Here is a 24,864-nt window from a genome sequence, read left to right as displayed (position 1 = left end):
GTTACCAGCTTTTCCAGTTCAGAGGTGACAAGACAAAGATAAGTTAAAACCAGTTGGAAATCTGATGAACCACTGTATGTAAACAATAGATCAAAAGGATACCACAGGATTCACTAAGACATTTTACAACCCTTGCAATATTTAGCATTTCAGCACAGATGGCCTTTTCATCACAGATGGTGTACAAGGCCCTGATTTTATCTCTGTTCCTACCACCAATAGCCGAAGGATGTGACATTCTACCTCCACTGTCATCTTATCTCTGACTGAAGAATTTACAGCTGAGTGTGGGCTGGGCTGTGTGAGAGAATGAATGAATATAAAAGTAAGTTGCCATTGTAGGCTAGGCTAAGCTCTCTTCTCACCTCTTCCTTTCCATCTCTCTCTCCTCCTTCCCTTTCCTTCCCTTACATTAGTCAGTAACTTGTCTCTATGTAAATACTTATTTTCTGTCTAATAAAAGAAATAATTTCATCAAGCAGCGTCCTGATTTCCTAAGATAAAGGTAATATTAGTGAGGAAACAGTAACTAAAAAGTTAGCAGATTCTACAGCTATCAATGCTCTATTTCAGACTTCTCAAACTCCCCTTTTCCTCTTTCTGACCATCATTTGCTCACTTGCAAAATCTTATCCCTCCCTACAACTCTCTCTCTCCTTCTACCCTTCACACCAAACATCATAGAAGCATTATGTAATTAGATTAGCAGCAGCTTGCTAGTTCTCTCGAACCTCCCCTCTCATCCATCTCCTCCTTTTCCTGCCCTCACCAATCTAATTACCATTATAATTCCACCCTTACATCGGTCCTTGACAATCTGGCCCCTCCTACCATTGCTCGCAAATCACACACTCACCCTCATCCCTGGCACACTCCTCTAACATGGTACCTACGCAGATGTCCCCATACTGCTGAGTGGCACTGGAGAAAATCTCGGAGTTTAGCTGACTTTCTTCACTACAAGTTCATATCGAACTTCTCCTACTCTGTCCTTAATCTTCATAAGGAACATTACTTCTCTACTCTTATCTCTACTCTTTCTTCAAACCCAAAATGTCTGTTCTCCACTTTCAATACTCTTCTCTGCCCACCCCACCTCCTAATATAACTTCTCTCTTAGCTCAAGATTTTGCCAGCCACTTCAACAACAAAATCGATTCCATCAGAAATGAAATTAGCTCCCAATATACTTTCAGTCTCTTACCCCTTCACAATCTTGCAATCAAACAAAACCCACATATCCATATATTTAGCTCTTTTGCCCCTGTTACTGAGGAAGAAGTTTCTGCACTTATACTGCGCTCTCAACTCACTACCTGTCCCCTCAACCCCATCCCCTCACAGCTACTCCCCTCCCTCTCTTATACACCTATACGCACACACATTTTCAACCTCTCCCTCAGCACCGGTATATTTCCCTTATCTCTAAAACATGCACTGGTCACACCCATCCTCAAAAAACTTTCTCTCGATCCAACCTCCCCATTCAACTACCACCCTATTTCCCTACTTCATCTTGCCTCAAAGCTTCTTGAAAAACTGGTATATGCACGCCTATCCCAGTTCCTTACATTAAACTCCCTTCTTGACCCACTGCAATCTGGATTTCGGCCCCATCACTACACAGAGACAGCAATCTTTATGGTTACCAATGACCTACTTACAGATAATTCCAAAGGCCACTTCTCTCTTGTAATCCTCCTTGATATGTCTGCAGTCTTTCATACTGTCAACCAACCTCTTTTGCTCCAAACCCTCCAATACTTTGGCATTTGTGACACAGCCCTCTTGTGATTCTTTTCCTACCTGTCTAACTGTACCTTTAGTGTAGCCTTCTCTGTGCCTTCCTCTGTACATCACCACTTTATGTTAGGGTACCACAAGGCTCTGTTCTCGGTCCCCTTCTCTTCTCAATCTACACATCATCATTAGGTTCCTTAATAAAGTCACACGGGTCTCAATATCATCTGTATGCTGACAACACTGAAATCTACCTCTCTGCACCAGACCTCTTCCCTTCCTTGCTAACCCGTTTCACTAACTGTCTTTCTCACATCTCTTCCTGGATGTCCTCTCATTACCTTAAGCTAAATCTCTCCAAAACTGAGCTCCTTATTTTCCCTCCTTCTTCTAAAATCTCCACCCCCATCTCTCTATAACTGGCAACAACTCCATCATTACCCCTACCACGCATGCCCAATGTCTTGGGGTCACATTTGACTCAGATTTTTCTTTCACTCCTCACATTTAGTCCTCCGCTAAATCCTGCTGCTTCCACCTTAAAAACATCTCTAAAATTAGACATTTCCTTACATATGAAGCAACTAAGATTTTCTCATTCTTTCCAGCCTCGACTACTGCAACTCCATCCTCTCTGGTCTCCCTAGCTGCGGCCTAGCTCCATTAAAATCCATAATGAATGCCTCTGCCAGGCTCATCTTCCTTACACGTCTGCTGCACCTCTCTGCCAATCCCTTCACTGGCATCCTCTTGCCTCTAGGATTAAACACAAAATTCTGACTCTTACATACAAGGCCCTCAACTTTACTGCTCCCCGCTATATCTCAGACCTTTATCTCCAGATACTCTCCCTCCCATCCCCTTCGCTCTGCTCATGACCTCCTACTCTCCTCCTTCTTGTTATCTCCTCACATTCCCATTTGCAGGACTTCTCCAGACTGACTCCCATCTCGTGGAACTCTCTGCCTCACTCCACAAGACTCTCCCCTAATTTTGAAAGCTTCAAGTGCTCCCTAAAGACTCTACTGTTCAGGGATGCATACAACCTACACTAACCTTTCCTAATACCAGTTCCTTTCCTTCATTATTATCCTCCATGAAGCCCCTTAGCATTCAAGCCTAAGACTCCAACTGTTTGCAGACCCCCTTCATAAGTGCTGACTGCAACAGTGCGACTCTCGGCAGGGCCCTCTACCCATTTATCCCTGTAATTGTTAACTTGTATACCGCCTATGTTTATAGCACTGTGGAATCTGTTGGCGCTCTACAAATAACCAATAAAAATAATAATATTTTACCTCAAATTTTCCTCAGCTCACCAGAGTAAGTGTTGTGTAAACAGTTATAATTTAGCTGCTGTCCAGCTGCAGGTAAAACAAAAAAGTAGAAATGAACAGCAGCCAATCAGCAGTGCTGAGGCCATGAACTGTGATCTCATGAGATTTCATAGTAAACTTCCTTAAATTGAATAGGGAAATAACATGAGTGAGCATGAGGCATGCTCCCTTTGCAAGTCTCGGGACAGGCATATTGATTTGCTGCTTAAACTCCTTTACAATGGGGTGTGAATTCTTAGAATATTTTGAAGTAAAATATCTTTGTTTTTTACATAGAGATGTTCAGGGGATATTTTCTAGTCAGATGTTTACATTTATGCTGCATCACTTTCAAGTGTTTCAACATTTGGGTATCATCTACCTTTAATATTTTTTTGCTTCACTTATAATCTAGCCCTTAATGTCAAAATAAATTGAGCATTGTTTTTGTAATGTCTACATCTAAACATAATGTAAACTACTTAAATTAGTGGCGTCAACTCATAACTCTGGTCCTGCAAACCATCTTCAAAGATGGGTTAATATTATCTAATAAGCCTTCTTAAAATTCTAGGTCATCCCAATTTTATTTTGTTAAAAACCATTTTCTACATTAATCCTTCAGATAATGCCAAGTTTCAAACTCTTAACACAACAAGTTTATGAAACAGAATCATACATTTTTATGAAGAAATTCAACGCTTTTAAAATATATTTTGCTGATTGTTGGACAGCTTCACAACCATCAGTTACCAACAGTATAGTACAAATGGCTCACAAAATGTATATTAAGCAGGTAATAAGTACTAAATATACAGAATAAAAGTAGAATTAGGGTTCTTCTGTATGTGACACAGCCTCTCAAATATCTCTATTTTACTTAATAACACTGACCTCTTTGAAGAGCTTCCAGACTGGAATAATTTCTACTTCAATTGTATTTGGTCCACATACTTGTTTTCTGCACAAATAAGTTCCCATGTTTCGTTTAGTACAATAAAATTGAATCACAGATGTTTCATGTAAATGCAATATTAAGAACATTGGTTATGTTTTAATTTTTTTGGTATGATTTACATCATCGTTTGATAAATATAAACCATAAGTATGGATACCTGACTTCTTGTTCTTCTTTAGTCAGACCAGATCCAAACTTTACATGAATGTCTGAGCATGAGAGCTCTTCATCCAGAACCCTTCAATTGGACAATCAGACAATAAATATTTAAATCTTCAAAATGTATTTTAGGATAATACATACAGTATTTTTCATTAACTCACCCAATTTTCTGAAACGTCCCATCAGAGTTGTTCCATACATAACGTATTTTCTGAACTTTTATATATCGTATCTGTAACAATTGGACCATGTAAAATGTGACTGGTGTAATATACTTTAAATACTTTATATTCTTATAAAGGGTACAATCCTAATCCATCACAATTGCCATATAAAGTGCATTAGAAACCTTTTAGTAAGTTTTTCTAATATGAACGTTATTTCAATGGGCAAAGAAAATACGTTTGCTAAACATGAAATTATTGGATTGATTATAATCCAGTTAGTTGTGGTTTTCAGCTGTTTCAGCTCCTTAAATGCCTTTTAGACATTGGAAAAATTACATTGCAAATGCAATTTGCATATTAGAAAAATATTGGATTGTATATTGGAAAAATCACCCATCAACAGTATTGACTTAAGAGATTACAAACAACAAATCGGCCCCATTGAATTTAACAGTGAAAAGCACTTAAAGGGACACTGAAAACAATTTTTTTCTTTTGTGATAGAGCATGCAATTTTATAAGCAACTTTCTAATTTACTCCTATTATCAATTTTCTTTGTTCTCTTGCTATCTTTATTTGAAAAAGAAGGCATCTAAGCTAAGGAGCCAGACAATTTTTGGTTCAGGCCCTGGACAACACTTCTTTATTGGTGGGTGAATTTATCCACCAATCAGCAAAAACAACCCAGGTAGTTCACCAAGAATGGGCCTGCATCTAAATCTTTTCAAATAAAGATACCAAGCGAATGAAGAAAAATTGATAATAGGAGTAAATTAGAAAGTTGCTTAGAATTGCATGCACTATCTAAATCACAAAAGAAAACATTTGGGTTCAGTATCCCTTTAATAAATAACCAATACCCACAGAAAAAATGATTATCCAATCATCCAATACCCACAGATTAAAACATTTTGGATAAATGATAATGGCCATGACCCTTTTTATGATGATTGAATTGCACCAATTCTAAAAAAATATATACTAAACACATCATAAAATATCAATTAAATATAAAAATACAAATAATGCAATAAGGCTGTTGATCAGTTGGTGAGAGCAGCTGGGCAGCCTGGAGAGCAGTTGCATTTTTTCTTGTATCAATTACTTTTTTTGTGATTAACAGCCATTATTAGCTATAAACAGTGCTGATGTGGGGTATGGAGATCAAATATTGGTAGAGTTATCAAGTTCAGCTGTGAATGACTCTGTAAGATTTTGATTCTTTTGATATAAAAAGGTAAAAAAAAAAAGCAGACAATCCATTTTTTTTAATATGAAATGATAATTTTGGAAAAATTGGAGTCAAGGCCTTTATATGGGCAGTACAGGTGACAACATACAATAGAGCAACAATGGGCCATATTATGAGTGGCATGCGAATAATATCGCAGGGCAAGGTAAGCAATTTCACTGGGCCAACTTGATATCAATCACATTTAGCAGAGAAGGGTTAGCGCGGCCGACATTGCTCTAGCAATGGATAGCGTGTACGAGCTAATTAGTGGTCATATTAAAAGCGGAATGTTATAGGTTGTGCTCAAACGAAATCCAAAAATGCACTAGAATATTTAGTGCGACTTGAGACCGGGAGACCTATTTATAAAGCCGTCAACCGAAAATACACTGGAATTCCGCAGCGTAATTGTGGCAAGCTTGATTCGCCTCATTTATCAAAGCCTACAGACCGGCAAAAGTTGAAATCTGTGACATAACATACGATCCGCCGGTCTCAGTCTGACACAGATCAATGCTTACGTCATTACAGATGTTCCAAATACAAATTTACAAGTTATCAAACTGCTAACAGGTATGCTCGCCACTATTCCGGCCCAGCGTACCTGCTTTTCAATCAGCCTCCCTGGAGGCCGCGGATGCCATAGGAATCAATGGGAGTCTGAAAGCAGCGAAAGCTTATGCCCGATATGCCATTGATTTCTTTCTAAGTTATGTTTACACCTAACACCCTAACATGTACCTCGAGTCTAAACACCCCTAATCCGCCACCCCCGACACCGCCGTCACCTACATAAGAGTATTAACCCCTATCCCGTCACTCCCCGACATCGCAGCAACATACATAATGTTATTAACCCCTATCCCGCCAGTCCTGGACCCCGCCGCTACCAGCTTCTGCGGCTTTGTTGAGGATGGATCTCGGGTCTTCAAAAACTTTAAGTGGATCTTCAGGGGTTAGTGTTAGTTTTTTTTAAGAGTTTATTGGGTGGGTTTTAATTTTAGATTAGGGACTTTGGGCGAAAAAAGAGCTAAATGCCCTTTTAAGGGCAATGCCCATCCAAATGCCCTTTTCAGGGCAATGGAGAGCTTAGGTTTTTTAAATAGAATTTTATTTGGGGGGTTGGTTTGTGGGTGGTGGGTTTTACTGTTGTGGGGGTATTTGTATTTTTATTTACAGGTAAAAGAGCTGATTTCTTTGGGGCAATGCCCCGCAAAAGGCCCTTTTAAGGGCCATTGGTAGTTTATTGTAGGCTAGGGTTTTTTATTTTGGGGGGGCTTTTTTATTTTCATAGGGCACTTAGATTAGGTGTAATTAGTTTAAATATTTGATAATTTATTTTTTATTTTGTGTAACTTAATGTTTATTTTTTTTGTAACTTAGTGTTTGTTATTTTGTGTAACTTAGTTGTTAGTTTTTTGTAACTTTGTAATTTTTAATAGTAGATTTTAATTATTTGAGTAGGGTTAGGTTTTTAACTATATAATATAGGTAATTTAATTTGTAGTTTAATGTAATTTTAGTATAATAGTTAGGGTAGATTAATTATTAGTTTAATATAGTTTAATTTAATTCTAAAGGTAAATTTTAATTTATTATAAGATAGGGATGATGTAATTTTAATGTACAGTTAGCGGGTTGTTAGGTTTAGGGGTTAATAGGTTAATTTAGTTTATGGCGATGTGGGGGTCTGGCGGTTTAGTAAGTGGTAGTGATGTGGGAGGCCAGGGGTTTAGGGGTTAATACATTTATTTAGTTGTGGTGGGCTCCAGGAGCGGAGGGATAGGGGTTAATACCTTTATTAGAGTTGCGGTGGGCTTCGGGAGCGGAGGGATAGGGGTTAATACATTTAGTTAGTTGTGGCGGTGTCGGGGAGCGGCGGAATAGGGGTTAATAAGTTTATTAGAGTTGCGGTGGGCTCCGGGAGCGGCAGGATATGGGTTAATAACTTTATTTAGTTGTGGCGGGGTCCAGGAGCAGCAGGATAGGGGTTAAACATTTTAGTATAGTGGCGGTGTTTAGTGTCAGTATATAAATAAAGCTGGGAAAAAGCCGAATAGCAGTGAGATCGATGACTGTTAGTTAACAACAGTCCGCTGCTCATCGCCACGTACTTGGAGCACGGCTTTTTGACAGCTTTTTATATAAATATGGAGAGCGTATTCAGGTCCGCGGCCACAATGTTAGGCGATGTCAGGCGAGCGTATTGGTGCCGGCGAATCCAGCATAGTTGACGGCTTGATAAGTAGGCCCCCTGATGTTAAGTGTAAGGGTTAAAACAAAAGTTGCACAAAACACATCTAAAACATATTAAATTAAACTATTACACTCATTTATACACGTTAATAAAAATATAATTTATATATTGATAAAAAGGTTTTAAAAGGGTTAACAATGTATATAGTATATGGCAAAGTGTTTAACTGGGAAGGGCTCAAAAGTATATATACAGTATATATATATATATATATATATACAGGTATGTCTAAATATATGTATGTTTGTACGTGTACATGTCTATATATGTGTATACATGTGTATTTATGTGTTTATATATGTAATCATGTATGTGCACACATAAATACATATATACACATATAAACACATGTAAATACATATAAAAACATGTATACACATATATACACATACATTTAAATTTCTGAGCCCTTTACAGTCAAATACATCTAAACATGCAATATAATTTGTATTCATTTTGAACATGTTAAAAGTGTTTTAAATAAAAACACTTTAAATCCGTATGTTCTTAAATTATTGAAAATATATATATATTGAAATATATATTTCTACATATATATATATATCTGCATATATTGGGCTAGATTAAAAGAGAAGCGCTAATTTAGCCAGCTATTACAAGAGGCTGGTTATTGCTACCTCAAGCTTGTAGTAGCACTTTGCACTCAAGTTCATTAAACAGAGATCAGGGCCTCTAGTTATTAAGCTCCGTAATTTTCTTGCATTCGTCGGCCCAATACGCTCGCCTAAGCTCGCCTCACATTGCCGCCGCAGACCTGAATACGTTCGCAAAAGTTTTCAAAAAAGCTGTCAAAAGCCATGCACCAAGTACGGGGCGATGAGCAGCGGACTGTGATAGTTATCACTCATCCGATCTCGCTGCTCTTCGGCTTTTTTACAGCTTTATTAAAAAGCTGTCACTAAGCACCCACACTATACTATACTGTTCTACCCCCTATAACGTTGCCCCTGGAGCCCCGCGCAACTAAATAAAGTTATTAACCTCTAAACCGCCGCTCCTAGACCCCGCCACAACTACAATAAATGTATTAACGCCTAAACCGCTGCTCCCGGACCCCTCCGCCACCTACATAATACCTATTAACCCCTATCCTGCCACCCCCTATACCACCGCCACCTATAATAAAGTTCCTTTAAGTGACGTCATCCAAGATGCCTCTGATCGGAACAGCCAATAGAATGCGAGCTCAATCTGATTGGCTGATTGGATCAGCCAATCGGATTGAACTTGAATCTGATTGGCTGATTCAATCAGCCAATCAGATTTTTCCTACCTTAATTCCGATTGGCTGATAGAATCCTATCCTATCAGCCAATCGGAATTCGAGGGACGCCATCTTGGATGACGTCACTTAAAGGAATATTCATTCGTCGGGTAGTCGTCGGTTGAAGAGGATGGCTCCGCGTTGGCTCTTATGAAGATGGCTCTACTCCGCTCCGGATGGATGAAGATTGAAGATGCCGCCTGGATGAAGACTTCTATCGGATGGAAGACCTCTTCAGCGCCCCTTGGATGAAGACTTCTATCGGATGGAAGACCTTTTCAGCGCCTCTTGGATGATGACTTCGGCCCGGCTGGGTGAACACGACTCAAGTTAGGGAGATCTTCAGGGGGTTAGTGTTAGGTTTATTTAAGGGGGGTTTGGGTGGGTTAGAGTAGGGGTATGTGGGTGGTGGTTTAATGTTGGGGGGGTTGTATTTTTTTTTACAGGCAAAAGAGCTGAATACTTTGGGGCATGCCTCGCAAAAAGCCCTTTTAAGGGCTGGTAAAAGAGCTTTGTAATGTAGAATAGGGTAGGGACTTTTATTATTTTTTTTTATTTATTTTATTAGGGGGCTTAGATTAGGTGTAATTAGTTTAAAATTCTTGTAATATATTTTTTATTTTCTGTAATTTAGTGTTTTTTTTTTTGTAATTTAGTTTAGTTTATTTAATTGTATTTAATTGTAGGTATTGGTAGCTAATTTATTTAATTAATTTAATGATAGTGTAGTGTTAGGTTTAATTGTAACTTAGGTTAGGATTTATTTTACAGGTAATTTTGTATTTCTTTTAGCTAGGTAGTTATTAAATAGTTAATAACTATTTAATAACTATTGTACCTAGTCAAAATAAATACAAAGTTACCTGTAAAATAAATATAAATCCTAAAATAGCAGCAATGTAATTATTAATTATATTGTAGCTATCTTAGGGTTTATTTTACAGGTAAGTATTTAGTTTTAAATATGAATAATTTATTTAATGATAGTGTCGAGTTAGGTGTAATTGTAACTTAGGTTAGTTTTTATTTTACAGGTAAATTTGTCTTATTTTATCTAGGTAGCTATTAAATAGTTAATAACTATTTAATAGCTATTGTACCTAGTTAAAATAAATTTAAATTTGCCTGTAAAATAAAAATAAATCCTAAAATAGCTACAATATAATTATTAGTATTATTGTAGCTATATTAGGGTTTATTTTATAGGCAAGTATTTAGTTTTAAATAGGATTAATTTAGTTAACAAGAGTAATTTTTATTTAGATTTATTAAAATAATATTTAAGTTAGGGGGGTGTTAGGGTTAGTGTTAGACTTAGGTTTAGGGGTTAATTAGTTTAATATATATGGCGGCAGTATAGGGGGGTAGGATAGGGGTTAATAAATTTATTATAGGTGGCGACGGTGTAGGGGGGCAGATTAGGGGTTAATTAGTTTAATATAGGTGGCGGCGGGGTCCGGGAGTGGCAGTTTAGGGGTTAAACAATTTATTTAGTTGCGGCGGGGTACGGGATCGGCAGGATAGGGGTTAATAAATTTATTATAGTTGCGGCGGGGTCCGGGAGCTGTGGTTTAGGGGTTAATACGTTTATTAGAGTGGCGGTGGGCTCCGGGAGTGGCGGTTTAGGGGTTAACATGTATGTAGGTGGCGGCGGTGTAGGGGGGGCAGATTAGGGGTGTTTAGACTCGGGGTACATGTTAGGATGTTAGGTGCAGACATCTCCCATAGGAATCAATGGGATGTCGGGCAGCAGCGAACATGAACTTTCGCTATGGTCAGACTCCCATTGTTTCCTATGGGATCCGCCACCTCCAGGGCAGCGGATTGAAAACCAGGTACGCTGGGCCAGAAAAGTGCCGAGCGTACCTGCTAGTCATTTGATAACTAGCAAAAGTAGTCAGATTGTGCAGAACTTGCGTTCGTCACATCTGGAGTGACGTAAGAATCGATTGGTGTCGGACTGAGACCGGCGGATCGTAGCTTACGTCACAAAATTCTACTTTTGCCGGTGTGTAGGGCTTGATAACTTAGGTGAATCAGCCTCGCCACAAATACGCTGCGGAATTCCAGCGCATTTGAGGTTGACGGCTTGATAACTAGAGGCCCAGATCTCTGGATACTGAAAAAAATATCCCCAATTGCCCCAACATTAAAGTGACACTGAACCCAATTTTTTTTCTTTTGTGATTCAGATAGTGCATGACATTTTAAGCAATGTTCTAATTTACTCCTATTATCAAATGTTCTTTATTCTCTTGGTATCTTTATTTGAAATGCAAGAATGTAAGTTTAGATGCCGGCCCATTTTTGCTGAACAACCTAGGTTGTCCTTACTGATTGGTGGATAAATTCATCCACCAATCAAAAACTGCTGTCCAGAGCACTGAACCAAGAAAAAAGCTTAGGTGCCTTCTTTTTCATATAAAGATAGCAAGAGAAAGAAGTAAAATTGATAAATTAGAAAGTTTCTTAAAATTGACTGCTCTATCTGAGTCACGAAAGAAAATGTTTGGGTTCAGTGTACCTTTAAGTGTAAGGTACCTTTAAAAAAAATGTAGCATCTTTATTTTGTTATCAAAAACTGCACAATGCAGTTTTAAGGAGTTAAAGTGTGTGTGGATATGGGATGTTAGAATAAAAACGACACTGAAAAGTGCCTTTAAATTGTGGTCTATAGGGACTGTGTTGTTTCTTGAACTATATATGTATATGCTTATATACATATATATTTATTTATGTGTTAATTTGTGTATATACACATATAAACACATAAATGTATATGTATATATACATATACATGTATATTTAACCTTTGCTGCCCATCGCTGCGTGATTTACCACCTTCACTGCGTTAGGTTCTCTGCCGTTACTAACGGCATAAAAACAAGGCTCCCATTGGAGCCTATGGAAGAAAACGCTCATTAGTACAAAGCTTCCATGCAATGCGAACGGGAGGTCACGTTCACATTGCGCTGTATTTATAATTCCAGCGCATATTTACATATTTACTAACGAAAGCACAATTTTGTGCTCAACTCAGACTCTGGTCCATAATATACAAATATATATATATATAAAGTCCAAAGGAGGACCCAGCACTCGCTCAACTTTGCATCTTCCGGGGTGCTCTCCAACCAATATACACAATTTTTCACAAAGAAAGGCACTCTCCAGGATTTCAATCAACAAATTCTTTACTGCATAAGCTGCCAGAACGTTTTCAAGTGTCTGAGGACTGGTGTATACCTGAAATTGTTCATGCAGCTTATGCAGTAAAGTATTTTTTGATTGAAATACCGGAGAGTGCCTTTCTTTGTGAAAAATCGTGTATATATATATATATATATATATATATATATATATATATACGTTGATTGGAGTAGCCGTGTTAGTCCAGAGATTTAGATATCAAAATAACAAGAGTATTGCTTGAGCAATGATACTTTTTTATTGGACTAACTATACATTTATAGGTTGACAAGCTTTCGGAAGAGTTCCTTCCTTTCTCAAGTCTGAAGCAATACTGACCAGTTCAATGGAATTTACAGATCATATCTTAAAACACAGAATAGCTACGAAGACATTGCAGGGAGAGGAGGAGGTGTCGTAAAAATCATGAGGGGGGCTTAGGTAACAGGCAGACAGTGTCCAGTGTAGGAGAACAGACAGGGGAAATATATAGCTATACATAGAGCATATACTGACATAAAGTTATATATCAACATTGAATCAATATCTATAAAGATGTGAAATTGTATATACAGGGGGAATACAAAAGTTAAAAAAGATAAAAGTGTGGACATAGGCTTACCTGTGTACCTATGTATAAAGAATGTGGAATATACAATGTAATTGACTAAATGAAAGTACATTACAAATTTTGATAATGTGTTAAGAACCCAGAGTCCACATTTAGTCCAGAATTAAACTGGTTGAAGTGCATTATCATTTTTATTTCAAAGGTTTTTCTTTCCATGGTGTTTTTGAAGTTGCCTCTGAGAATTTTAATTTTGAGGTTTTGGATGGAGTGGTCAGGTTGGGTGAAAAGGTTTTTGATTGAGTGTCTGTGTAAGTTCATTCGAAGGTGCAGTTTTTGGCTTGTTTCTCCAATATAGCATCCCATTTCACATGCAGTGCAATGTATCATGTATACCACATTTGCAGATATACATGAATATGCCCCTTTAATGTTATAAGATTTATTATTGTGATTTGCTGTGCTGCTTTCACAAACGTGTTGACACAGTTTGCAGAGAGCTTTATAGCAGCACTTGGTTCCATTCTGAGTATTCTTTTTCTCAAGGGGTAGCTTCCTATATACCAGTTTCTGCTTTAGGTTAGGTGGTTGTCTGTATGCCAGGATTGGGGGTTTTGGAATGATTTTTTTGATTGTGGGATCCTCTAAGAGTAGTGGCTGTAAGTCTTTTATGATTTTTCGTATCCCTTCCACAGCAGGGTTGTATTTGACTACTAGTGGGATACGTGATATGTTTTTCTTCTCCCTGTATTGTAGTAAGTGTTCACGTGGAGTATTGAGGGCAGAGTTAATTTTTTTATTTATAATCCTTGTTTTGTAACCTTTTTCTCTGAATGATTGGGACAGTGTGATGAGGTGTTTGTTACAGTCCTTGGTATCTGAGCAAATTCTGTGGTATCTTGTAGCCTGACTGTAGATTATGGATTTTTTAATGTGATTGGGGTGGGAGCTGGAGCTGTGGAGGTAGCTGCATCTATCTGTTGGTTTCCTGTATATAGATGAGTGCAGTTTGCCATTTGTGATGGATATTGTTGTATCCGGGAAGCTGACACAGTCTCTAGAAAAGTTCATTTTAAGCTTGATTGATGCATGAAATAGATTAAATGATTTATGAAAATGTTCAAGGTTTTTTTCTCCTTCTGTCCATATGATGAAAATATCATCGATGTAGCGAAAGTATTTGAAGGGTTTGTGAGGGTAAGTGGCTAGGAATCTCTGTTCTAAGTCAGCCATGAAGAGGTTTGCGTACTGTGGTGCCATTTTGGTGCCCATGGCTGTTCCCATGGTTTGTAAGTAGATGGAGTGGTTGAAGATGAAATAATTGTAAGTATAAATTCTGTAAGTTTACTGACTGTAGAAGCACTATATGTCTGGTTAGGGCTTTTGGAGGAAAGAAAGTTTAAGCAGGCATCAATACCATCTTCATGTGGAATCCCTGTACAGCAATATTTCATAAAAAAGACTTTCATTTAGTCAATTACATTGTATATTCCACATTCTTTATACATAGGTACACAGGTAAGCCTATGTCCACACTTTTGTCTTTTTTTAACTTTTGTATTCCCCCTGTATATACAATTTCACATCTTTATAGCTATTGATTCAATGTTGATATATAACTTTATGTCAGTATATGCTCTATGTAAAGCTATATATTTCCCCTGTCTGTTCTCCTACATTGGACACTGTCTGCCTGTTACCTAAGCCCCCCTCATGATTTTTACGACACCTCCTCCTCTCCCTGCACTGTTTTTTTAGCTATTCTGTGTTTTAAGATATAATCTGTAAATTCCATTGAATTGGTCAGTATTGCTTTAGACTTGATAAAGGAAGGAACTCTTCCGAAAGCTTGTCAATATATATATATATAAAGAACATGTTTTCTATGTGAATAACATAGGAATGTAAAATATTCCTAAGGCACCTTCAGCTTTAGTGCAGTTGATATAGCACAGTGTCAGGTTTTTGTAGTGCGCCCCATAGATGACTTTCGTTTTCAACTTGTAATACACTAATCCGGCCACACAAATATTTTACTTTGAGTGCAGTTAAGCAAGAAAATATATACTTTATATATAAGAGCAGCACTTATAATCTGTCCTAATATTTTGAACTAAAATAAGAGTGGAGCGATATTTATCTCTCCCGCTCGCACGTTAACTCCTCTAGTTGTAAGGTTTTTGCACGCCTAGGGTAGAGCTCATATTACAAGTTGAAAGTTAAAAGATTTTGCTGACACTCTACCCTGATGCGCATAAAAAGTCAAACTTTGGACGACTTCCGGTGGGCGGGCGCAACAGATGGGAGCAGGTTTGGTGAGCTCCGAGTAATCAAGCTCCTAAATCTGAGTATAAACCTCATAATTTGCCCGACAAGCTACATTCCTTGGCAGAGTCACCTCTCAGGATCTGCCTGGACTTAGTGAAGCAAGGAGCAAGACTCATCGGCTCCCTTGCTGGCAAGTCACTTTGATAAACACCTGGCAAGAGGTCGCGGCGGAGATAGGAGAAAGCCCCAAAACATCAGGGGAGATAGGGGGACCATTGATCCGACTTACCACAGCTTCGTATAGTTGGAAATTGGCCCACAAAACTACCGCGCACAGCACAACTCCCTGAAGACAAACTGCGCAATAGGCTGGCAGCCGCCATCTTGCCTCGAGGCTGAAGGGACAGACACACAGTGAGTACCTCGAACGAGGACCTAAGCTAAGCAGCTCAATACATATAAAGATTGCCACAGTACAGGGATTGCTCACTTCACGGCTCTAAGCCCTCTTTATTCATACTGCAGCAGATTAAACTTCTTTTTAGCACTACTAAAATTACCACGCAATCTGAGATACAGAACTGCTGAGACAGCGTGTGGGCCGTTTTACTTTACTTCCCTGGGAACCTCTATACTAAGCAGGGGAAGGATTCAATTAAAGAAGCGAGGGCAGAGAGGGCGAGAAAGGTAGGGACACACAACTGCCTGTAACACCCATAGAATTTTTTCTCACATAACGACCCTAGCAATGAAGATGGTGTAGGCCACGCACACTCCCCATGAGAAACCCCCCCGTCATAACATCTTCAGCCAAATGTAATCTGTGATTTAACTGAAGTCTCCTTAATGGCTCTCTTTAATTAACATAGGTTGTCTCTGACTTTTGGGTATCAATAACTGGGCTGAGTGTGGCTCCATAGGGGGATATCTAGATACTTCTGCGGCAAATATATGCTGGTCCTGAACTTCCACTAAGCCCCCCTCTGCTTGCTGTTTATTGCATTGCTGAACCAGGCGTTACAGCGCTCATACCTCTGTATGCAAAGATATTTTACACCGTATAACAAACAAACTGACAAGATGGCCAGCAAGCAGCGCCAGCAAGACAGGAGACTCAAAAATTAAGCTGAGATACATACCACACAAGCTACTACCTCTGGTGGGACTGAGCAAGCTCAGCAAGATACCCACCCAAAAGTATCACAGCTCTCGGCTCTATTCCTCCCGAAAATAGAGCAACTACAGACAGGCTTGGATACCCTTACAACAGATCTCAAGATGTTTTCTACAAGACTTACAGCAGTGGAACATAAAGTGGTGGATACAGAGAGTCAACAAAGGGACGTCACACTGAATGTCTCACAACTACAGCGACAGAACCAAGTCCTACGTGAAAAATTAGATGACCTAGAAAATAGGTCCAGAAGGAATAACATCCGAGTTGTGGGCCTTCCTGAGTCAATCCCTAGCTCGTCTCTTATTGATTTCGCAGTGCAGACCCTGCCGCAGTTATTGAAGCTTCCCAATGTTAATGTTCCCTGTGTGGTCGAAAGGGCTCATAGGGTTGGAGTTCCCCAACAGAAGGAAAATCAAAAAGTCCCTCCAAGACAAGTCATGATAAAGTATTTAAACTTTAAAGATAAGACGTTGCTTGTCAAGGCATACAGGCAGGCCCCCAACCTGGTGTATGAAGGGAGCAAGCTGCATCTATTTCAGGATTACTCTACTGATGTTGCCAAGAAGAGGAGAGAGTTTTCACTCTATTGCAAAGAGCTTATTGATAAGGTAGAGTCTATAGCCCTGCTATACCCGGCCAGACTTAAGGTAAAAACACCTCAAGGACCAAGATTCTTTGAGGACACTGCTCAGCTCAAGATTTTCATGAGATCTCTTGACTTTAGGAAACACAACCACAATGAGGATGATGAAGAAATCGAGGAAGAGGAGACCTGACTCTACTATCTCTTGAAACAAGCAATTTTTCTAGTTGTATGCTATGCAGATATTTTAGAGTTGGAACTGTTACCATATAAGGACTGAAGACTTTAACTCTTGTCTATAGAGTTTTTCTCATATATCCTTTTTTGAAAACGGGGGGGGGGGGAGGGGGGTCTTTGAATTGTTTGCACTAATCTACTGTTACTGTTTTGATTGTTTTTTGATATATCCACTTATTGTTTAACTTGTTTACTTTTGATATTCTTAGTAGCTCCCCATTGAAACTACCTCTTAGGAGCTCTCTGAGGTGGCTTTGGTGGTTGAACAGTGGTCACAGGAACTACCCCGAGGTGTCAAACAGTAAGTAATACAAAATAAACTTACATAGTATCTCGAACTAGCAAATTTCGAGGACAACACACCACAATACGTTTACAGGGAGAGAAGAGGGGAGGGGAACTCAACTCCAGTGTCTGAATATGGGGATCCACATACTGTCCTGGAATGTGGGTGGGGTTACATCACCCATTAAGCGAAAAGCCATTCTAAAATATCTTAAGAGCAAGAAAACAGATATAGCCATATTAGAAGAGACACATTTGAAACCTAGTGAACACGACAAACTTAAACAACAGTGGGTGGGGGAGGTAATATACACGCCATATGAGAATTCCAGAGCGAGGGGGGTAGCATTTCTGTTCAGAAAGAATCTAGATTATAAAATCGTCCAAACAATAACAGACCCACTAGGAAGATTTGTGCTTCTTCCGATTATTTTGGAGGGCTCTCCTCTAATTTTGGGTGGGGTTTACGAGCCACATACTCACAAGAAAGAATTCTGGAATAACATGAGGGCAACTATCATGAAAATGGATGATATACCTATAATAATAGGGGGAGATTATAATATAGCACCACAAACACCTGCAGACAGATATAAGAATCCTAATCTCTCCGCACCGGGCCCCAGTAGACAGTACAATGTGAAACAGGACACCTTAACTCTGAATAAATTTAAGAGAGCTCTACAACTTGTATACATATGGAGAGAGAGGAACCCAGAAGTGAGGAATTTCACATGTATCACACCCACTAAAGTCACACTGTCGCGAATTGACTTCTTCCTAATATCTCCTGCATTGACTACAAGAATTGCTAAGACTGGAATAGACAATCCAACCATATCTGACCATGCACCAGTCACGATCGAACTCAGCCTGGGACTGAGCAAGACTGGAAGAGAGGGATGGGTTTTCCCTAGGTATCTGGTACATGACGCTAACTTAAAGAATCATCTAGTGGGAGAATGGTTGGCTTATAAAGACTTAAATAGTAACCACAGAGATATTCCAATCCTCTTTTGGGAAGTGGCCAAGGCAGTGTTGAGGGGGGTGGTCACTTCCTATGCCATTAACATCAGGAAACAGAAAAAACTTAGGGAAGAGCTCCTAATGAAAAAACTCCTTAACGCACACAATTGCTACTTACGCTGCCCCACTGTAGCTAATATAATTCAATACAAAGAGACTAAATCATTAAGGGATACCTTCTTATTGCAGGGAGCGACTAGAGACATAACAAAAGCCCATGCTAGATTCTATAGACATGGCAACAGGACGGGTAAGATGCTTGCTAGACTAATAAAGCTGACAAGGCGATCCTCTATCATATCAGCAATAAGAGTGCAGGACTCTACACTCACCACCACAACCGACATACAACAGGCTTTTGGCAGGTTTTTCTCAAACCTATACAAGACTCAGGACATAGAATTAAAACATTTGGACTCCTTTTGGGAAGCACTGACACTGCCGCAAGTCACAGAAAGTCAGAAAAATTAATTAAATGCCCCAATATTAGCAGTAGAGGTCGAGAAAGCCATTGGCAACCTCCCTTCAGAGAAAGCCCCGGGTCCTGATGGACTCCCGGGGGAGTTTTACAAGATTCTTCAGCTAGAGGTGGCGGAGGTACTGTCAGACCTCTTCAATGCCATCTTGGGAGGTTTGGATATTTCCTCTAGTAGATTCACTGAGGCCAATATCAGCTTGATACTTAAGCCAGACAAAGAACCCCTCAACCCAGCTTCATATCGTCCGATCTCACTGATGAACTCGGATTATAAAATATTAACAAAAATCATGGCAAATAGATTGGCATTGGTCATGCCGGGAGTTATACACACCGATCAGACGGGGTTTATTAAGGGAAGGTCAGCTGTCAAAAATGTTAGAACTCTTACTACTAACTCACTATTGGAACACTAAATTGGGGACCCGGGTGAGGGAGGGAGATGAGGCTTGCGTTCTACTTGTAGACTCAGAAAAAGCCTTTGACAATGTTCTCTGGGGACACTTGTTTTTTACCCTTGGTAGGTTTGGAATTGAGGGTTCGTTTCTGAAAGCGCTGAAGGCCTTGTATACTACTCCTCGGGCGGCGGTCATAGTCAACGGAGCGCAATCTCAACCCTTCACTTTAGAAAGAGGTATGAGGCAGGGGTGTCCGCTGTCACCCCTGCTTTTTGATCTAGCCTTAGAGCCCCTAGCAGTAAAAATTAGGTCACAGACTGAAGGACTTAAAGTGGGACCGGCCAGACTCCACCTATCACTCTTTGCCGATGATATGATCCTATATGTGCAAAACCCTGGTCTAAATGTACCTAAGATCATGGATATCATAGCAAACTTCAGTCAGGTGTCTGGCTATAAAATAAATAATGACAAAAAAGAAGTAATATGGCTGACACCCACTGCAGGGGCCCTTGACCTTCACTATAACTTCAAACAGGCAGGGAAAACCTTTGAATACCTAGGAGTAGAGTTGGCTTTAAACCCGGCAGATTGGTATGGCATAAATTATACATCGTTGAAGAGAGAAGCCACGAACTTAGTGGGGAGCTGGGCGAAACTCCCCCTTAGAATAGGACTCATTAAAATGATTCTCTTCCCTAAATTACTCTACAAATTACAAATGTTACCTCTATTAATCAGTAGGGAAGACCTGAAATTTTGGAACTCTCTCTTCTTCGCCTTTATTTGGGCTAAAAAAAAACATAGAATCAGAGCGGATAGGATGAGAAGTTCATTCCACTCTGGGGGCATGACCGTGCCAAACATAGAACTCTACAGCTGGGCGGCACAATCCAAATACGTCCTAGACTGGCTTACGGGTAGAGACTATTTCACCATTCCTGACTTAGAGAGACACTTAACCTTCCCATGGTTCCTCACCATGTTACCACATTTAAAAGCTGCAAAAGTAGAGAATCACCTCCCGCAGTACGCTATTTTCCAGCAACCACTACTTGCCTGGAGGAAACTATGTAGTAACCTGGGATTCAAGCATGAGGTATCTAAATACATCCCATTACAGGGGAACCCCAATTTCATTCCAGGGATGACATCAAAAACCTTTAAAGATTGGGGGAACAAGGGTTTGGACATGGTACACAAAATATTAGAGGGTGATGGAAAAACAATACGCACATTCGAACACTTACGGACCACATATACATTACAAAAATCACACCATTTTGCATACTTACAGGCCAGACACTATGTAGCGTCACTCCTTGATCACGAAGGATTTCCTTACGGTAACCACATAGTGTATCAATTGACCAACTCGTTCACGCAAGGAAACACATCTATCACTCCTATTTACAAAGCCTTGATGGCACCGATTAATGAGAGTACCCAAAAACATATTAGTGATAGATGGTCATCATTACTAAATGTAGAGATCACTACAGCACAAGTCAAACAGAGTATAGAGAGAGTTCAGCGTGCTACTCTATCTATGGATCTTAGAGAATCCCACATTAAGCTCCTTGAAAAGGCATATGTGACGCCGAAACTATATAAAGTATGGGAAACTGACTCTATAGGAGCTTGTCCAAGGTGCGCTCAAGAGGATGCAGGATTAATGCATATGATTTGGAACTGCCGCAAATTGGTTAGATTTTGGAGTATGACTCATTACTGGCTCAGGTCAATGGGAATCCCACTATAACCATTTACACCCCAGGCATTGGTCTTCTTGGAATGTAGAAATACAAATAAATCGAACACAGTATTTACACACAATGCAATCTTACGGGCAAGGAAAGTCATCCTTAAGAATTGGTTAACTCAGAGAGCCCCAACCCTACAACAGCTTAAAAGAGAAATCTACCAACAACTACTATATGAGCAAGCAGACACTCTAGTAGACGCACAGACACACACAAAACGGTTTATGAACAAATGGGAAATATACCTATACTCATTGGATCAAGAACAACAGCTACAAATACTATACCCAATAAGAAATACTACCTTTATCTTAGAGGCACAACTGAGAGGGGAATGGAAACTTGACTTTGAGAGGTATGTCCAATCAAATAGTGGAGGACCACGCCAGCCCAGACAGGGAGAACAGAGACACCTCGGGGTAGGTGGGTAGAGGAGATGAGAAATAAGACTGAAGGGAATGTTAATACTAACAGAAAATGAAGGCATGCATTGCTTTAGATAAATGGTTTATTCTCTGTTTTATATCAAGGATATTGATGTTTACATTAATGTACATGTACATTGAGTTGAAAGTTGATGTATGTTCTTCGAATAAATAAAGAACTTTAAAAAAAAAAAAAAAAAAGTCAAACTTTGAATATCCTAAGCGCTTTAACGTATTCCCCCGTAGAAGTCAATGCAGCAAAAAAATATAAATATTTCACATTTCAATGTTCTTCACATATCAGAATATGTTCTATATGTATATGTATATATATATATATATATATATATATATATATATACATAAATAAATAACAAATATATCTTATAGGTAACTTTTATTTGTTTTTTAAAGGGACAGGAATTTTTAAGATTATAAATATGTGTTTTTAGTACCAGTGCACGATAATGTGTGCTGGTATTATATTTCTAGGAAGCATTGTGCTCACAAGAGTGCTCCTGCTCCTATGGGAGCCTCGTTCTGATGCCGTCACAGCCTAACTGTATATATATACAGTTAGGCTGTTTACCAAAATAAATTTAAGTTACAGTTAAATAATGAATATGGGCTTAAAGTGCAGTCTCTCACTTTAAATTTTAGGATATTCACATCCAAATTGGAATAAGGGCTTAGGATTTACAGCTCTTTAATATGTAGCTCCCTCTTTTTCAAGGGACCAAAAGTAGTTGGACAATTGACTCAAAAGCTGTTTCATTGACAGGTGTGGGCTATTCCTTTTTTATTTCATCATCAATTAAGAATTAAAAGGTCTGGAATTGATTCCAGGTGTGGCAATCGCATTTGGAAGCTGTTGCTGTGAACCCACAACATGCTTTCAAAGGAGCTTTTAATGCAAGTGAAACAGGCCATATTTAAGCTTAAAAAAAAGGAAATCCATCAGAGAGATAGCAGGAACATTAGAAGTGGCCATATCAACAGCTTGGTATACTCTGAGGAAAAAAAGAACACACTTGTGAGCTCTGCTATACAAAAAGTATTGGACATCCATGGAAGACAACATTGGTGGATAATCGTAGGATCCTTTCCATGGTAAAGAAAAACCCCTTCACAACATCCAGCCATGTGAAAAACATGCTCCAGGACTTAGGCAAATCATTTTCCAAGTCTATAATGAAGAGAAGACTTCACAAGAGCAAATTCAGAGGGTTATCCAAACCATTCATAATCCTCAAGAATAGAAAGGCCAGATTAGATGTTGCCCAAAAATATCTTAAAGAGCCAGCCCAGTTCCGGAACACCATTCTTTGGACAGATGAAACTAAGTTCAACGTGTACCAGAATGATGGGAAGAAAAGACTGTGGAAAAGGCTTGGAACGGCTCATGATCCAAAGCCTACAAACTCATCTGTAAAACATGATGGAGGCAGTGTGATGGCATGGGCATGCATGGCTTCTAATGACACTGGGTCACTAGTGTTTATTGATGATGTGACAGAAGACAGAAGCAGTCAAATGAATTCTGAAGTGTATAGGGATATATTGTCTGCTCAGATTCAGCCAAATTCAGTGAAGTTGATTGGATGGCGCTTCACTTTACAGATGGACAATGCCCAAAAACATATTGTGAAAGCAAGTGGAATATTCTGCAATGGTCGAGTCAATCACCTGACCTCAACCCAATCGAGCATGCATTTCCATTGCTGAAGACAAAACTTAAGGCAGAAAGACACAAGAACAAACAACAACTGAAGACAGCTGCAATAAAGGCCTGGCAAAGCATCACCAAGGAGGAAATCAGCGTTTTGGTGATGTCCATGTCTTCAAGCAGTCAATGCCTTCAAAGCATTCTCGACAAAATATTAAAAAATGAACATTTTATTTAGGATTGTGTTAATTTGCCCAATTACATTTTAGCCCCTGAAATAATGGGACCGTGTATGAAAATGGTTAAAACTCCTAAACGCTTCATATAATATTTTTGTCGAAAATCCTTGAATTAAAGAAAGCCTGCACTTCAATTGCATCTCGGTTGTTTCATTTCAAATCTATTGTGATGGCGTACAGAGACAGAATTATGTATATGTATAGATTTTATTTTTACCAAAAAGTCATCACATATATATATTTTGCTATGTGAAGAACATTGGAATGTGAAATATTCATAATTCATATTGGGTTTATCATTTTTGAATAAACAAGGTCAGGATAGCGCACGAGTATGTGTTAGGTTTTTTGCAGTTTTTGCGCTCCATTGAAGTCTACAGGAGAACGCGTTAATGCAGTTATTATATTCTGAGTTTTACTTTTTGTCTTTGACTGGTTTTTACTTGTGCATAAACTTTTTACTTTCAAATTCTAATACGAGTGCAACCCGACGCACACAAAAAGCCTCCATCTAGCGAAGTTAAAGTGAAGGTTCATTTTGATGAATTAGTGCCCGGTTTTTAATAAATCTATTAAAAGCAAGGACACTTTAATTCATCAAAACTGACATTTCACTGTTTTCTTCAAAAACTTACCTTTTAATCCTGGCAGCTGCCCCAGCACTTCCTCCGACCGTCGCAATCCGTCTTTGCGGGTCCAAAATTACGAATCCTGCTTTGGAGGAAGCCTGATTCGTCATTTCTGATGTCTGCAGAGGCTTCTGACGGCTTGGGGAATCACAGGAGCAGCATTCAGGATTAAAAGGTAAGTTTTTGAAGAAAACAGTGAAATGTCAATTTTGATGAAATAAAGTGCCCTTGTTTTTAATAGGTTTATTAAAAACCGGGCACTAATTCATCAAAATGGACCTTCACATTAAAGCACAAGCGAGAGTATAAAACAGAGCTCCACTAATAATCTAGCCCTTTATTTTAAGCCTTTGAATTACTTGACTTCTTTTAAAATCGGAGTAACAAAGAAAAAAAAGCTAGATATTTACCTTGTATTGTGGTTTGATTAAGGACTTTATTAGGGTGGAATTGTTATCAGCAATGACCCAGTCAGCTTGTTTTCTACCTGGCATAGGATAGATCACATTTACTTTCTTTTTGGAGTAACACTTCAGCTCATCCTGTAGAAAGAATATTTTATGATGTCACTATTACTCATTTCCATAGACAGTCTATAAAAGAAGAGCATAACGTTTTTTTTCCTCATTAAAATAGATAACAAACATTAATTATTAAATTTTCTTTATTAATCCAACAGAGAATACAATTTAAATGATACATAATTGTTAGATCCATGACACAGGAAACCGGATCAAAACACAAAAGTATCATCCTGAACCTTGTACAATTCCTACTTAACACAAATACGTCCTTGTGGACCTTATTCTACAT

The 24,864-nt window shown here is 38.9% G+C and overlaps 1 protein-coding gene across 1 annotated transcript in view; it reads right to left on the bottom strand.

The window, feature by feature from the left end:
- The window catches only part of LOC128656363 (probable cation-transporting ATPase 13A4), a 299,696-nt gene extending 275,115 nt beyond the window's left edge, over nucleotides 1–24,581 (bottom strand). Inside the window, exons 1-4 of the mRNA XM_053710226.1 lie at nucleotides 24,462–24,581; nucleotides 4,338–4,408; nucleotides 4,172–4,252; nucleotides 3,951–4,017 (exon numbers count right to left, since the gene is read on the bottom strand). Coding sequence (XP_053566201.1) covers nucleotides 3,951–4,017; nucleotides 4,172–4,252; nucleotides 4,338–4,408; nucleotides 24,462–24,545 — 303 coding nt within the window. The 5' untranslated portion in view covers nucleotides 24,546–24,581. The remainder of the gene's footprint in view (nucleotides 1–3,950; nucleotides 4,018–4,171; nucleotides 4,253–4,337; nucleotides 4,409–24,461) is intronic.
- Between the last annotated feature and the right edge of the window lie 283 nt (nucleotides 24,582–24,864).

This window comes from Bombina bombina, chromosome 4, assembly GCF_027579735.1.
Source record: "Bombina bombina isolate aBomBom1 chromosome 4, aBomBom1.pri, whole genome shotgun sequence".
NCBI classification, from domain to species: Eukaryota; Metazoa; Chordata; class Amphibia; order Anura; family Bombinatoridae; genus Bombina; species Bombina bombina.
The sequence above is the reverse complement of the archived record's forward strand: the minus strand, read 5'-3'. Positions and strand labels throughout refer to the sequence as shown.